Raw genomic sequence first — 17,689 nt, forward strand, 5'->3', positions numbered from 1 at the left:
ACAGACTGAGGACAAGAGACTAGAACAATCAAACAACAGACTGAGGACAAGAGACTAGGACAATCAGACAACAGACTGAGGACAAGAGACTAGAACAATCAAACAACAGACTTATGACAAGAGACTAGGACAATCAAACAACAGACTTATGACAAGAGACTAGGACAATCAGACAACAGACTTATGACAAGAGACTAGGACAATCAGACAACAGACTTATGACAAGAGACTAGGACAATCAGACAACAGACTGAGGACAAAAGACTAGGACAATCAAACAACAGACTGAGGACAAGAGACTAGAACAATTAAACAACAGACTGAGGACAAGAGACTAGAACAATCAAACAACAGACTGAGGACAAGAGACTAGGACAATCAGACAACAGACTGAGGACAAGAGACTAGAACAATCAAACAACAGACTTATGACAAGAGACTAGGACAATCAAACAACAGACTGAGGACAAGAGACTAGGACAATCAGACAACAGACTTATGACAAGAGACTAGGACAATCAGACAACAGACTGAGGACAAAAGACTAGGACAATCAAACAACAGACTGAGGACAAGAGACTAGAACAATTAAACAACAGACTGAGGACAAGACACTAGGACAATCAAACAACAGACTTATAACAAGAGACTAGAACAATTAAACAACAGACTGAGGACAAGAGACTAGGACAATCAAACAACAGACTGAGGACAAGAGACTAGAACAATCAAACAACAGACTTATGACAAGAGACTAGGACAATCAAACAACAGACTTATGACAAGAGACTAGGACAATCAAACAACAGACTTATGACAAGAGACTAGGACAATCAGACAACAGACTTATGACAAGAGACTAGAACAATTAAACAACAGACTGAGGACAAGACACTAGGACAATCAGACAACAGATTTATGACAAGAGACTAGGACAATCAGACAACAGACTTATGACAAGAGACTAGGACAATCAGACAACAGACTTATGACAAGAGACTAGGACAATCAGACAACAGACTTATGACAAGAGACTAGGACAATCAGACAACAGACTTATGACAAGAGACTAGGACAATTAAACAACAGACTTATGACAAGAGACTAGGACAATCAGACAACAGACTTATGACAAGAGACTAGGACAATCAGACAACAGACTGAGGACAAGACACTAGGACAATTAAACAACAGACTTATGACAAGAGACTAGGACAAAAGACTAGGACAATCAAACAACAGACTGAGTAACAAAGACCAGAATAATGAGACATTTAAGTACCAAATATTAGCTATAGTAATAAGAAATCAGCACAGTTTGATGAACTTTGAAGATCTTGAAATAAGTACTCTACTCATAGCCATTTACTAACATGTTAAATTACAAAAAATTTGTATGAATTTTTAACTAACCTTGATCTGTTCAAACTCTTGAGCGTTGGAAACAAGGTTCAGAATGTGGTCTTCAGTCATCACAGGTTTCAGCATTTGATTGATTGTCTATAATAACAAGTCGTGGTCTCCCAGTTATTAAGAGCACATTAAGTTTTGTTTATAATTTATCAGTAATAGAATCTCTTCTTAGTTTGAAATTTTTTAGGAAATACATTTTTCTATTACTGATTTTTCCTTGTATTAATTAAGTCTAAATTTAAAACAACAAAATTATTGGCCAGAAAAAAAATTGAAGTCAATATAATGCTTTCTGCTTACTTCGACTGTGTCATATTTAATGTAGAAATTACTGGCAATACGACCAAGGTCTGTAGAGAACATATAATTAGTGCGCTCATCAAATCTTATCATAGTTGCTTTATCTAATCGTCGAGCTGCTTCAATAACCAAGTTTGTTCTGTGTATTTCTAATTGAGGATCCTCCTAAGTAAAAATTGAATATGGTAACATATAATAATTAGGTGTGATAATGCCTAAAGATAAGCATACAATTATCCCTCAGTTTATACTGGTTTTAATAATAAATGTGTTCGATGATAATGTATTTACTGATCTACAAAATATAGGGCTACCATCTAATATATCCACTTTTATTAATCCTCAATTTATTTTACAAAATGTAATAATAAAATAACAATATTACATCTAAACAATCTAGCTGATAAAATCAAATGTATTTTATTTTAAAACATTTATATCAGCGGTTCTTAAACTTTTTGGAGATACTAAACCCCTTGAGCTTTAAAGAACAAAACCAATAAAATATGATTTTCACACAAAAACAAATAATAATAATGAATGTTTACAGCAGTTCAGAAATGTACAGCTTCACTTTGAATTCCGCAAGCGTTGTATTATTGCATATGGGATTAAAATATTAAGAAAGAAATCACACGACATACCCTCACTAAAGTCACAAGTCGACTACTGAGCCACAATATAGAAATAAACAGTACATTCATCACAGCACAATCAACATGTGTTGACACAATTTGTGATGTCTGTCTGTCGTGACATCAAGGGTTCCATAATATAGGAAATATCATGATACAGATTCGTGTTAGTCTCTCTGGTGCACTTTATTACTATGTCTTGCTATTATATTTGACCAGACATCATCTGTGGCCGCTAGTTATATCGTCTGCATTGACAAAAATCTGATCGCAATCAGTGGAGTATGTGTCTTGACCTCCACCGAAAACCTGAGACGGACTCATAAACCCCTGGGCTTCGATTGAAACCCAGGTTAAGAAACACTGATAGATACTTAAACATTTATTAATAAATCAAGTATATTATTCGAAACTTCTACATTTAAATGCATAATAACATACAAGACCAGATCTAATTTGCAGAAAAACAACCACGCTGTAAACCATGGATATTCAAAATTTTCTTAATAATAACACTGTTCTATACAGAGACTTAAAAGTGTTTTTATTTTAAAAGCTCAAAAAAGTGAACTAACCTGCCAGTAATCAGTAGGAATACCATAAACCAGCGGATTTTTCCTCATGCGAACAAACAAGTATGTATAGCTAAGCCACTTGACAGCTTCTTCTACATTGGTTACTGTTCCCAGAGAAATCTGAGAACATTCATCAAATTTATCTATCATGTTAAGTCCCATTTGCTTTATTATATGTACTTTGCAAAATAAAATATTGGCCATTTTGGCGAATCTCCTGAAAAGAGAGTGCACAGTTAATATTGATAACAACATTGTTAGGTTGTGAAATAAGGTTAGACTTGCATTCAAGTTATTTTATTAAGCTTATGAATTGTATTTATCTGTATGGAAGGGGGATACCACCTCCTAAATCCCGTATACAAATGTAATTTCTTTATTGATAGAAATTATTTTATGAAGAATAAAAGTAGATCAAGAACACCGCTACAATAAAGAAGACTACATATCACTAACCTCAGCATTAAGATTGTCAGTCAGACTATTAATAAACTGACTTTCTATTGGATTTTGTCTTGTCATCAGACTCAAGTAGTGGCTCAGCTTGTCATGTGTAGTTATGATTGTGCCATGGCCAAATGTATCAAACTGTGGACGCCCAGCACGACCAAAAATCTGCATTACATCCAATATGCCAAGATCTACAAAAGCTCCTCTTTTTGCATCATAAATTTGAGTGCCCTTAAAACAATAAAAGAAAGTCATTAGACAGTTTCATTTACCAATAATACTGACTTCATGCTATTACTTTGAAAAATATTGTGAAAAGGAATAAATTATACCATTGCTCATTTTGTTTTTATTCAATATAAGAAATTATAACATTTTAATCTCAACTCTTACAGCCCTATGTGCATACTTTCCCCTCTATTCATTTCCTTTTCCTCATGCCCAGCCATGTACAATTAATCTTTTTATTCAGTTTCCTCATAACCAGTACCATAAATTTCCATCAAACAAGGACAGGGTTTACAAACATGAATTTCCATCAAACAAGGACAGGGTTTACAAGCATGAATTTCCATTAAGCAAGGACAGGGTTTACAAACATGAATTTACATTAAGCAAGGACAGGGTTTACAAACATGAATTTCCATCAAACAAGGACCGGGTTTACAAACATGAATTTCCATCAAACAAGGACAGGGTTTACAAGCATGAATTTCCATTAAGCAAGGACAGGGTTTACAAACATGAATTTCCATCAAACAAGGACAGGGTTTACAAACATGAATTTACATTAAGCAAGGACAGGGTTTACAAGCATGAATTTCCATCAAACAAGGACAGGGTTTACAAACATGAATTTCCATCAAACAAGGACAGGGTTTACAAGCATGAATTTCCATTAAGCAAGGACAGGGTTTACAAACATGAATTTACATTAAGCAAGGACAGGGTTTACAAACATGAATTTCCATTAAACAAGGACAGGGTAAAAACATAAAATGACGTTTTTCACCTAAGTACTTAATGCTTTTTTAAATCAGAGAATTTTTTCTTTGTTTTATTTTTTGTGTTAATCAACAACCTAGCTTTGTCCTACCAATCCCTTTTGGCCTAGTCATGTTAGTTTATATGGGTAAGCACTGGTGCAAATTTAAAATTTTAGGCAGAAACTTTCATAAAATCTTATATTTAATTTTTTTAGAAGTCTGATTATTACTTAGACATTAGTAGACAGATTATGACTTTTAAATCTAAGAGTAAATATTTATAATCTGCTAGTGCTTATGGTCTGACTTCATTACCTTACATCCTAAGAAAATATTAATGTGGTAAGTTAATGCTATTTTTTCATTCATTTTATAATTTATTTCTCCTAATTCTTTACATATTACTAACTAATGTTAACATATTGAATTTTTGACTGGCAAAATGATATCTGGGCAGGATGGAACTTATCGTTAGAAAATCTGCGAGGCTGAGGGGATAAAAAACAAAAAAGTAGGTTGAGGCTGTAAGCTTACTTTGATTATAACTGCATGAGCAGGTAGATTGACACCCCAAGCAAGAGTTGCAGTACAGACCAAAACTTTGATGAAGCCCTCTGAAAAATATCTCTCAACAAGATTTCTATCTTGTCTAAGCATTCCAGCATGATGAATACCAAAGCCCTCAGCAAACATTTCACGGAGTTGCTTGTTACGACTTTTTAATATCTAAAATTTTAAAAACTTTCAATGTATATATATATATATATATATATATATATATATATATATATATATATATATATATATATATATATATATACAAAACACACATAGATGGAGGGAATTACAAGATGGCTGGTTAATTTTTAAAATAATTAATAGCTGTATTTTCTGTTTTGGTATGTTTTATGACTTTAAAAAACTTTTTCCAATATAGAGAAAAACCATCAACTGTCATATTAAAAAAAGTGTAATAAAACAAAAAGTAAATTAACTCAATACATAAAAGTTACATTTTTTTGGGCATCTCCGTATACTTTACTTTGTTCAGCTAATAACAGGCTTGTATCTCCTCTATTTTTTGCCAGTTCAATCAAACTAAAAGCTGTTCTAACAGTTTCATTACGAGCATGAACAAAGACCATCACCTGTAGGATAATGATAAATTTCATTTACATTTAGTTAACAGATAAATCTACATTAAAATTCATGTTTTTCTATTGATCAGACACATATTTTGAGCAACATTACTTTGTTTCCTTTTAAGCTTTTGGAATTATTTTATCTTAGTGATTTTTAATAACAACCCCACAACATGCCAATCTCACACTTTAAATACCTTTCACAATAACATTTTAAACAAATTTTATGTACATTTTGATTTTAGTAAACATTCAATATATTACTTAGAATGTTTTAGGTTATAAATACAAATGTTAAAAGTTTAATTTTTAATGATAATAATGAAAGATTGTTTTACCTGATGGCCTTCTCTTACTTGTTTGATGACTTTCTCATAACAAATAGTATTGAAGTCTTTCATCTGATTCATTTTGTTAATTGCTTTAACACCTGCAAAAATGGGTAAATGTATCTATCTAAATGAAAAATTGAACTGATGCAAAGAATTACATATACAATATGTTGTCTTTTAATTTAAATTTTTGAAAAATAAAGTAGAAATCTTATTGACTACAAAATTTAATTTAAATCATTTTAAAAAAAAACTCTTTATTATGGCTTGTTCATGAACAAGCTCTATGAAAAGTATTTTGCAGTTTTTTATGATATCTATAAAAGGTATAAAAGAAAGATCATTTAGCAACCATAAGCTTTGGGCAAATGAAATGCTTTTAACTATTGTTACACTACAAACTTTGGCACCTTATTTAATTTTTATTGTGTAACTGACCTATAAAGGTTTGACCAAGTGGAACTGGCCTGAATCGTCCATCAAAGAAAAACAATCCAGTGTATGGATTAACATTCAAAAAGGTAGCAACATCTAGATAATTTGGCAAAGTGGCAGAAAGTCCTATAATCCTTATCATGCTTTGAGAGCTCTCCACCTACATATTCAATTTTAAAATAATGATCTAAAATTCTTATTTGAACTATTGAGTTCATGAAATATTGAGTTTTGAAATATACACCTTCTCTTAAAGCCAGAGGTCTGGTTAATAAAGCAGCAAAATAATGCTAATAAAACTTTTTCAATCAAAGGTTTATAGTTTATTTAAGTTAACATTTTACATAAATAATGTATCACTTATATATCTTGTATTCTGATTTGTGTTATAAAAATCAATTGGGATACAACTTAATTTTAACAACAAATTTTACAACAAATATTAAAAGTGACTAAATTAAAATAAAATAAACCTAGTATAATTTATTTGTAATGTTTATACTGAACATAACTGAAATGAAAAGGAAAAGATTGAAATTTTTTAACCTGTCTTTTAGTTCTTGCTACTAATGTTTCAATGACTGGTCCTCGATCATCATGTAAGAGGTGGATCTCATCAATAATCAACAACCTTACTAACTGAGTGAGAGCTACATCACCAGTACTCTTGCGTGTCACCACATCCCATTTCTCTGGTGTTGTTACCAGCATCTGATAATTTACCACATTTATTTTTGTTTTAATCTAAAATTCAGAATAAATACCTAGCAGCATCCAAGGGCTTTCCTTCCCACCTTAATATTTATTTGGAACTCTGTAACCACATTTACAGCATATTTATTGTATCAGTTCTCTTTGTAACAGTAATCATAGCTCCAAAAAAAGGTGTGATAAAATAATGACCCATTACAACATTAACAAAAATGGATTGACAGATCAGTTTAACTAAGTGACTGAACTGTTACAGAGTGTTCAAGCAATTCTGATTTAAACTAGCAAGAATTTAAAAATGTATAAGGAAAGAACACTTTGATATGCCTAAAGAACATACTTGTGTGTTAAGAATCTCCTGTTTAGTTAATGACATATCTCCAGTCAATTCTTTTACAGTTATTCCCAATGCTTGAAGCCTTCCACCAAAATTTCGTACCATTTCAGCTGCAAGAGCTTTCATAGGAGCAACATATACAATCTAATAGGAAGATTAAAATTATTCATTTATTTAGAAAAAAAAGATGCATTTTAGCAGTGTTTGTTTTAATTAATCTTATTTTAAACTTAGAAAGTCCCTTACCTTAAACTCATCTTTTTTAATAACTCCTTGAGAGAGATGCTGCTTTATTTCCCTAATAATAGCTAACATGGCAATGTTAGTTTTACCGGCTCCAGTTGGGGCACAAATAAGTAAATTCTCATTACTTTTATAGGCTGCATCAAAGACAACAGACTGAATGCGATTTAGACTTTTTGTATTTTTGAAACACAACTGGCCAATCTAAAAATAGAATTTAAAAATGCAAAAAATATATACTAAATTGTTAAAAAACCACGTGTAGCCTAAACTAAATTCTATACCAGTCCTGAAAAAAAAAATGAAAAAAATGACATCAAGTCAATGTTGAGTAACCTTAAGCTAGTATAGCAGTAGATGTAATATATACCTTTGCGCAATTGTTGGAAAACAGATCAACGTTAAAAGGCTCCAGTCTTAATACTAAAATTGATTTCTTGAATCATATGTCAAAAATCTTGTTTTGTTTTCAATTTTCAAACCCCGCCATTTTAAAACTTAAATTTTTTCTAACTCGGAAAGGGATAATCCAGAAAAGTGTCACCCCTGGAAATCTTGGGTGATTATAGTTTGCTCCAATACCACGATATTAGTTTTGTGCCCCTTAACTCTGAACCACAAGAACTTGCAAGACTACATTAGGCTAGGCTTATACCTTGTCCAAATCTCATTTATGTTTACGTTTTGTTTGGGTATGTTTTGTGTTTGTGTTTTGGTTGGTTGTGGTTAGGGTTAATTCAAAAAGTAATATATTTCCTAAACCTGGGCAATGCAGTGTATATGCTGCTTAATAAACACACAAGTCATGGTCCTTTACAGATAGGTTTTTCACAGAGGTCAGTACAGAGCTTGGCCGGGACGGCTAGTAGATAGATAATCAAAAAATATAATCTATATACATAAAGCAAAGTGGTCCAAAGCTGGTTAGGGCACTTGTCAGTGCCACAGGTGCTTGAAATTTGGCAGGCGCTCGCATCGTGCTTTATAGAGTATGTGTAGTGTAAGTTTGACATTATGATAAAAGCAATGACGTAGGAGACAAGACTAAAGAGACAGTTGGGGCTTAGCATGGGGAGATGGGGATTTGATCTAGTGTAGCTTACAAATAGACAAAGTGTGTGAGTGATTTATATGACAACCAGCGTGCCTGTCCCCGCGTGTTGCCGTGGAGTTAAAAAAAAATCCCAGGATAGTCTGCGGCAAATCGCACCCTACTGGTCTGTTGTGCCTGATTCAGTTTAGTGAACATCTTTAATACTACTTCTTATCCATATTCTATCGCACTCTTCAAAACTAATGTATGCGCTGGCGACCACGCCTGATTCAAATTGTGAAGAACTAAACGACTCATCTTAGTCATGGTCTATTGCACTGTTTATGGCGTTATGGGTTTACCTACACTTGGGTTAGGTTAGGTTTGCCTGTCGCCCCTCCTGGGACAAGAGCTTTCCAGGCGTCTCTGTCCTGGGCTAGTCTCTCCAACGGTCCCCAGGTGTATCCAATCTTCTTGGTGTCTTTTCCAGGTCACGTCTCCAGGTCTTTCTTGGTCTGCCTCTCCTCCTGCTCTGTGGATTCCAGGTGAGGGCCTGTCTTGTTACGCTGGATACAGGCTTCCTGAGTGTGTGGCCAATCCATTCCCACTTTCTCTGGAGGATCTCTACTTCAGCTGGCAGTTGATTTGTCCATCGCCATAGAACATCATTTCTGATGTTTTTAGGCCAGCGTATTCGCAGGATCTTTCTGAGACATGCGTTTATAAATGATTGTATTTTCTTCTTATGTATAGCAGTTATTCTCCATGTCTCAGCTCCATAGAGTAAAACAGGTTTTACTAGTGTGTTGAACATCAGGATTTTTTATTCCAAGGGTTAAATCTCCAGAACCCCAAACAATTTTTAGTTGGTTGAAGATTGCTCTTGCCTTGCCCGTCCTTATTTTTATGTCTGCTTCTGTCCCAGACAGCTCGGACCAGGGAAAGAATGGATCTCCAGATGGAGAATTTATGAAGCCGGGTGGTGAAAGCCATTACTTACACTACTGTCCAAAAAGCCCGGGGCACCAAATCACACCCTATCGGGGCCCTGCGGATGTGCCGACTCTAAACCCCGAATCTTGTGCATAGGCTTTTGCAATGTTTAAAACATACATAGGCGCCATATCGCTCACGGGATAGCCCGGGGCACCAATTGCTGCCCTGCCAGGGCGCCTGTGGATGGCCTGATTCAATTTATTGAATGACTATAACGCCCCATTTTAACCTTAGTCTATCTCACTGTTTAAAATGAGCGTATGCGCCATAGGGCTCATGGGAAAAAACCGGGGCGCCAAATCGCATCCCGGCGGGGGCCACCAGTGCGAAATTAGCTCCCCCCCTCCAGAAACCTTCTCTGGAGTATTCTCATCAACTCTCCAAAGTTTTATGGCACTCAGATAAACAGTGTCATACCGCATCTGACTTTCATTTTTTTAATATACCGTATAAAGTGAAGAATCGCACCCTATCGGGGTGTCGCCTTTGTGAAATTAAAAAAGATTTTTTTTAAAGATACCTCCCAAACCGCAAATTGACTTTAATACTGTATATAGAGAAAAAAAACTTTTATTCAGCTAGTCACGTGTTTGATTTGAGTATGCAGAAATATAATTGCTGCTGCTGTCCCTTTCACATAATAGTATAATTCAAAAAGTAATATTCATCCCCCCCCCCCACCCCATCACAATAAGGATCCACAGCAAATGAAGAAACAGTACAACACTTATGTGATCCTTGTTTTCAACTGTGTTACAAGTCATTGCAAGTGAATAAACACTAATACAGCAAACTCTAAATTACAGAAACTATAAGATGAAACTTTTTTTTTATAAAACAAAAACGGGATAAACAACATGACAGAACACCTGCAATCAAACAAAAATTACCTCATCAAGTGTTTCTATAAGTTTTCTATCTTTTCCTACATCTGTTGGAGCTGTTTCAGTAGGTGGTATACTAATTTCTTCAAAAAGTTTTTCATCTTTTCTTGTAATATTTACAGGTAAAACGAGCTAAAAACAAATGTTTAAAATCATTTTTAATAATGATATAATAAAATATTGCTGCTACACAAAATATAATAAATAGCTACTACACAAAATACCTTTTGTCCTGAAATATATGCAGATGACTGTTGAATTTCTGCAAGACTATCAAAAACAAAAGGGTATTTCTCTGGTTTAGCATATCCCAAATTTCTACCAGAAAATAAAGGAGCATTGGCAGCAGCTCGTAAAGCAGCTTCTCTAGAAAAAAAGTTCAGAAATTTTAAAATAATAAATAGTGATGATAAAGTGGGTTTTTTATTTTTATTTTTTTTCCTGTAAAATGAAAATTTTACGTGAAATTAGAGATCCAGGGCCAAGTCCAAACATTTGCAATACAGAACCAGATGAAGAAGGGGTTAGGTGTTTGAAAAATGTGACAGCATATAGTTACTTTTCAAAGGACATGTATAATGAAAAACATGTTCATTTACATTAGCATTATTACCATTTTGGGGAGTTTGGAACTGTGGAATCTTATAATGGATGTGTATGACAATATGAGGCAGGGGTTAGATAGTGGGCTAAAATTGTATGATATAAATTCAAAAATAGTTATCAACAGTTTTTATGGTTACAAAAAAACTATTTTCCAAAACGTTTTAAATAGCATAGAAAATAAAAGAGAAAAATATTTTTTTTTAAATAAAACCAGCATCTCTTACCTTGTTGCCTTTAATTGTTCAGGAGTCATATCTAATGCCATAGCAATTTCCTGATCATCAGTAGTGAATTTTCCATCCTTCTTTAAACGCTTTTCTTCCTTTCTCAACTGCTTGGCTAAAGTTTTTTCTTCAACACTCTAAAAAATATCACTATCATTAAGAATTTAGAGGTAGATTTAGATATGCCTGGCATATAAGCTTTATCTACACATTTTCAAAGATAGATCTTAAAGTTAACCCCTGACATGATTAAAGTTTTACAAAATGTGAAAATGAACTGACAGTAGTGACAGATGAGTTGTTTTAAATTTTAAAAATAAGTGAAAAAAGGCAATTACATCACAATTGATATCAGTAAGGAAAGTGTGCCTTTAAAAAAATATTCGAACATCATTTTGAATTAAAATAAAATATGCATAAAACTAACTCTGTGTGATAAATTAATTTACTTTATGATAATCTATGCCAGTACTGTTGTGTTGAACAATAATTAATATTCTATTTGATATACAAATTTTCTCTCCAGGAATGGACTATTAGTTTCCATGCTATTAGGTGGAAGATAATTGCCTCTTGTATTTGAGCCTTTCATCCCTTTTGTCCCTTTACAATACTAAAAACCTTTTGTCCCTCTACATTACTAGAGACCTTTTGTCCCTCTACATTACTAGAAACCTTTGGGCCCATCTACATTACTAGAGACCTTTTGTCCCTCTACACAACTAGAGACCTTTTGTCCCTCTACATTATTAGAGACCTTTTGTCCCTCTACACAACTAGAGACCTGTTGTCCCTCTACATTACTAGAGACCTTTTGTCCCTCTACATTACTAGAGACCTTTTGTCCCTCTACATTACTAGAGACCTTTTGTCCCTCTACATTACTAGAGACCTTTTGTCCCTCTACATTACTAGAGACCATTTGTCCCTCTACATTACTAGAGATCTTTTGTCCCTCTACATTATTAGATACCTTTTGTTCCTCTACACAACTAGAGACCTTTTGTCCCTCTACATTACTAGAGACCTTTTGTCCCTCTACATTACTAGAGACCTTTTGTCCCTCTACATTACTGGAGACCATTTGTCCCTCTACATTACTAGAGACCTTTTGTCCCTCTACATTATTAGATACCTTTTGTCCCTCTACACAACTAGAGACCTTTTGTCCCTCTACATTACTGGAGACATTTTGTCCCTCTACATTTCTAGAGACCTTTTGTCCCTCTACCTGCAGAATAAACAGCTGTAGGAGATGCTAGTTCACTGCCTTAAAACCATAAGAGTAACAAACTGACATTTACAATTATTTGTCAAGCTATGGTAACTCTAGAATACTTAAAGCAGATGGCAGAGAAGTTTGTTGTTTCAGCCAAAAAGAACACAATAGTCTGCAAGTGTTATCAATTTTTAACATATGGATGAAAAAGGTTGAAAAATGTTTACACATTGGTGATAAAGAAGTGTTTAGCTTGTCTCTAGTCACAGCTGAATATACAGAAAATGTTGGGAAATTCCAGCATAGTAAAGAAAGGAAAGATTAAACTAAACAAGCCTAAATGCTTCAGAAATAGAATGAAGTTTACAACATATGAAAGGAGTAGTAATCTTAATTTTAGAACCTATACAAATTCATTATTATTAGCTATGAAAGAAAGAAAAAATACTAATCTGTACTCAACACACTAATATAACACACAAAAAACAGTAAAAGAGGTATACTAAACAATGGCTTTTGCCTGAAATGCTGACAAATATGATCAATGCTTGGTAATTATTTGTTTAAATGTCTGAAGGCTGCCTTTATATATGAATCAACTGTACTTTAATTACCTGAACAATTACTTGACATCCATAAGTAGGCCTCTCATTTTCTGTCTTTTTTTCTACAAAATCAAGATATGTTTGTAAAAAACTATAAATATAGTACAACAAATTTAATCAGTAAAATCTAATGAATTTCTTCTTACTTGGAATTTGCTGTATTAAAGCTTTTGTAGATTCTGCCATGTGAGCTTTTATAATTTGAGGTCGATTTTCAAGAAGATTTTGTATAAGTTCAAATCTTTCAAAACCCAACAAATCAAACATCTAAAAAAACAAATGTTTTTATATAAAAAACTGATTTGATAATTCTGAAATGAAAAAAGTTGTAAATTAACTTTTATTAATAAGGTATATTAAAACGTCTATCTCTCAAATTATAATAATACCTCATTTTGTAATTCTTCATCTGTGCGCTGAGAACTCAAAACTTCATACACTGTTGAAGCAAGATTATCAAGACCCAAATTTAGAGCTGTTTCATTATCTTGGAAATAGTTTCCAAGAATTTGCATCATCCATTTTGAATTAAATTCTGCTAATCTTGCCACAATTTTAGTTTGATGCATCTTTTTGTTGTCCCCATCTTTCACTTTTGCTGCATATTTTAAATCAAAATCTCTACTATCTACATCAATAGCATCATTTTCTTCACTAGAAGAAAACCCATCTTGATAATCCTCAACAGGTGGCATAGTAAACTTAATTGTGCGTCCAAACTCTTCGTTGTTTGCAGCACCATCACCTGGAAAAGTATTATTTTATTGAGGCTTGAAACATCCATTTTATTTTTGGATAATGCAAGTAAATTGATTTGGCAATTTTTACATCACGCCAAGGCAGAAATAACAGATTGCATTTAGAAACTCAAGTTATTTTAGTTTAAACACAGCAAGTTTTTCAGAAGACTGAACATGAAATAGGGGGCAATCAGTTAAACAAAGCGATCAGACATTGGAATCCCCAAGGTTCAGTTGATCCTAATATGTCAATAAAAAAAAAATTCCCACAGAAGTTTTAATAACCTGTAACATTCCTTTTTTGGCTCATACTATGCACTTCTTCATTTGACACTTTACATGGCATGTTTTAGCAATTTAAGTCATTGCTTTTAAGGTCTGATTTTTGCATAGGAAACTAATAGAAATTCTGGTTTTAGTTAAAAATTGGAGCTCATCTGTGAACAGATCATATTTGTTAATCAAGGCACAGATAACATAATCTGCTTTTTAAAAAAAATTCTATGTTTTATGTGTGCACCCCTTGCTCCACCATTCACAATGTAAAGCCTACATTTGTTTTAAGTGCTACTATAATTGTTGACTAGATCAAACCAGGGTCATTGTCTGGCAATGAATAAACGCCTTGAGTTTCCCAGCAGCTACCTGAGAACATGGTGTCTTATGATGAGCATTCTACATGGTACTACTTGATTCAAATGTCAAACTGCAACCAGGGGTCGCACCCCTGTGACACCCCTGACACCTGATCAGTTGCAGAGAGTGTTCTATTGCACAATTATGAAGTGTGATTATTTTACACTCAAGGTTTTAATTCAGCACACCCCTGGGTTATCTGAGCAGTACTAGGGACAATCCAGTGCTACAACTACTAAGATTCAAGAAATATATCGCCAGCTTAAATTACTCAGTTTTTTAAAAATAATACTTGATTGGTGTAATGTGGATAAAACCTCATGAAAGGTATTAACATACCTTCTTCTCGTTCTAATGAAAGCTCAGCTAACGCACTTTCGGGTAGCCACCTGACTATCTTTTTCACTAGCTCACATGCTTTAGTAACCAAGGTAGCTGAAAAGGGCCCAAATGTACTGCGTAATTGTGTAGCCTCCCTTTGTCCAACACTTTCAACTGATTTAAATACATCAAACAGAAATGCTGCTCCACATTCAATTGTATCTGGTGATTCTTCCTCTCCAACTGTAAAAATATTTATAACTTAAATACTTAACTCACAACTTTTTATTTTTAATATTGCTAATTTACAAAAAACAGAACAACAAAATGAGGACTTATACTCAATGACATACCAAAAGCAATGTTAAAGTAATATTTCTCAGTCAATTATTTTGAAACTCCCATAGGCTATAGTCATTCACTGACAGGGATTTACGACAAATCCTTAAGATAAGATAGCCAGACAAAATTTCAGATAATGATATAAAACTAGAAAGCTGATTGAAGGGATTTTAAGTACTGGGGATGGATCATTGTAGGGCAAACATTAGACTGGAACCTCCAGGGAAAAAGAAAAGTAGGCTGAACAAAGCAATCCTGGAGAAGGACAGTGGAAGGAGAAACAAGTATTGCTGGGCTTACACAGGCTCAAATAAAGAGAGCTGCAGTCCTTTGCTCCCCACGGGAATGAAAGGAATAAGTCAAATAGCTGATAAAGACCTATGGTCAATTAATCATTAGACACATTAGTTGAAATTTTTAGATTTGCATTTTTTAATGATTATATTTGTTACAATCATGTTACAATTATACGAGTTTAAGTATTGATTCTTTTATTGAATTAAGTGTTAAATGTATTTATTTTTTATTGCTTCAACCATAGTATAGATTTCAATAATTTACACCTGTACTGAAGATTAAATTAATGGCGTTAATGGTTGATCAAAAACAATTGAGGTTTCTGACTAATGTTAACAGTTTTATGTAAAAGACACTTGAAAAAACAATAATTTTAAACAGGTATAAATATAACTTGAACTCACCAATAGATTTAGCTGTTGTTAATAATTGTTTAAGAGCAGTTGCTATTTCACTATGACTTGCTTTGGCTTGCTTTTTAATGAATGCTGATAAATTCTCCCAAGAAGGACTTCGTTCTTTCTGCTTCTCAAGTGCCAGTGATTTACGTAAAGGTAAATCATTAACTGCTCCTACATGAATACCTTGGGAAACATTGCCAAAGGTCCTTAATGCAATTGTAAGACGTGGTAGTTCTTGCATATTGTCTGAAAAAACATGAGAAATAATATTTAATAATTAGTATGCAGCATTAATAACTATTTATAGTGGTGCAGACTTTTGATCCATTAATATGATCCATTAATATGATCTCTCTCTCTCTGTCTCTCTCTCTGTATATGTGTATGTGTATATATATATATATATATATATATATATATATATATATATATATATATATATATATATATATATATATATGTATGTATGTAACCCTCACTCAGTGGGGATGCTTTTACCCACTGAGGTGTTGTGGTTAAGACGGGCTGACCCTGAGATTAAGTACACACCGACAGTTGTTGTCACTGTACTCGCTTTATTTACAGCATCGAGCCATGAAGGCGATGCAACACAGTAGTACAAAACAAACTAGCCAAGAAGAAAGAATCCAAAACCAAAAGACCAAAAGAAAAACTGTAGCCCTTCATTAGGTCTACATCTTGGTCCACAGACAGCAGCCTTGCGTGTGCGACACGGCTAGGCATGAAACTACCCACAATCCCATGTCACATGACATGGAACACAGGTAATTTCGCTCACAAAAGCATAAAAAAACAACATCAACAGTTCAGTTACGGTCCCACAGGGGCCGCAACCCAATTAATAAAAACTTCATATTTTTATCCCCCTTTGGCTGGTAACCATATGTGTTACATGTATATATATATATATATATATTAGATAGATAGATAGACAGACAGACAGACAGACAGACAGACAGACAGACAGACAGACAGACAGACAGACAGACAGACAGACAGACAGATAGATTTATAAAGGAAAGTATGTTGGTGTGTGGGTTTGTTTGTCTTTTATGCATTTCTACACATTTCGTTTGATTGCCATGAAGCTGTTGAGAATACTCCTTGGGATATTTCAGGGTAAAACAAAAAGGCTTAATTTTCACAGCAGTGCCCCAGGTTTTCCTGCAAGCGCTAAGGCACCTACTTTAATTTTAAACAATGGATACAATAGGGTATGATAGACTAAAGTAGTTAACTATACTGAATCAGGCTTGTCCACCAGTGCCCCGGCAGGGTGTGATTTGGCGTCCTGGACTATCCCATGAGCACCATGGCGCATAGGTTCTTTATAATGGTGCTGACACAATACTGACACAGTGGCACATGATATTTGATTCTTTAAAATGAGCCATGGGCTATGTGCGACACAGCAGTGTAGCTGGGGATACCCAAGAGCATTCCCTTACGTCCTGACACCTGGCAGTGGCCAAAGTGTGTTCTACCTCACAATAATGGCGTGTAATTGACGTACATTCAAGACTTTCATACAGCACACTCTGGCATGATGGGCAAACTGGTGCGCCGACAAATATGATCCAAGAAACACAGCCCAGGCATTGTTTACCTTTAAATAACTCAGTTTTAGAAAACAAGGTCACGCATCTAAAAATATTGATTGGTAACACATTTCCACTGAGATCACACCAATGCGCAAGGACAGGCAAAATGGTTATTTATAATTGATACATAATTGCAAAAATTAGTTGAATTTTTTTGTATGTGGCTAAGAAAGAAAACAAAAACTTAAACAAGCAGTTTTTTTT

The 17,689-nt window shown here is 34.0% G+C and overlaps 1 protein-coding gene across 1 annotated transcript in view; it reads right to left on the reverse strand.

The window, feature by feature from the left end:
* Nucleotides 1–17,689, reverse strand: part of LOC131957936 (activating signal cointegrator 1 complex subunit 3) — a 64,884-nt gene that overhangs the window by 33,582 nt on the left and 13,613 nt on the right. The window contains exons 3-21 of the mRNA XM_059322797.1: nucleotides 15,867–16,109; nucleotides 14,842–15,066; nucleotides 13,516–13,871; nucleotides 13,273–13,393; nucleotides 13,136–13,188; nucleotides 11,303–11,439; nucleotides 10,697–10,838; nucleotides 10,479–10,604; nucleotides 7,563–7,763; nucleotides 7,320–7,460; nucleotides 6,815–6,979; nucleotides 6,272–6,428; nucleotides 5,840–5,931; nucleotides 5,373–5,507; nucleotides 4,894–5,085; nucleotides 3,380–3,604; nucleotides 2,924–3,043; nucleotides 1,714–1,878; nucleotides 1,414–1,500 (exon numbers count right to left, since the gene is read on the reverse strand). Of these exons, the coding sequence (XP_059178780.1) occupies nucleotides 1,414–1,500; nucleotides 1,714–1,878; nucleotides 2,924–3,043; nucleotides 3,380–3,604; nucleotides 4,894–5,085; nucleotides 5,373–5,507; nucleotides 5,840–5,931; nucleotides 6,272–6,428; nucleotides 6,815–6,979; nucleotides 7,320–7,460; nucleotides 7,563–7,763; nucleotides 10,479–10,604; nucleotides 10,697–10,838; nucleotides 11,303–11,439; nucleotides 13,136–13,188; nucleotides 13,273–13,393; nucleotides 13,516–13,871; nucleotides 14,842–15,066; nucleotides 15,867–16,104 (3,078 nt within the window). The 5' untranslated portion in view covers nucleotides 16,105–16,109. The remainder of the gene's footprint in view (nucleotides 1–1,413; nucleotides 1,501–1,713; nucleotides 1,879–2,923; nucleotides 3,044–3,379; nucleotides 3,605–4,893; nucleotides 5,086–5,372; nucleotides 5,508–5,839; nucleotides 5,932–6,271; nucleotides 6,429–6,814; nucleotides 6,980–7,319; nucleotides 7,461–7,562; nucleotides 7,764–10,478; nucleotides 10,605–10,696; nucleotides 10,839–11,302; nucleotides 11,440–13,135; nucleotides 13,189–13,272; nucleotides 13,394–13,515; nucleotides 13,872–14,841; nucleotides 15,067–15,866; nucleotides 16,110–17,689) is intronic.

The sequence above is a fragment of the Physella acuta genome, unplaced genomic scaffold (genome assembly GCF_028476545.2).
Source record: "Physella acuta isolate Inbredline_101_S28 unplaced genomic scaffold, ASM2847654v3 ptg001280l, whole genome shotgun sequence".
Taxonomy (NCBI): Eukaryota; Metazoa; Mollusca; class Gastropoda; family Physidae; genus Physella; species Physella acuta.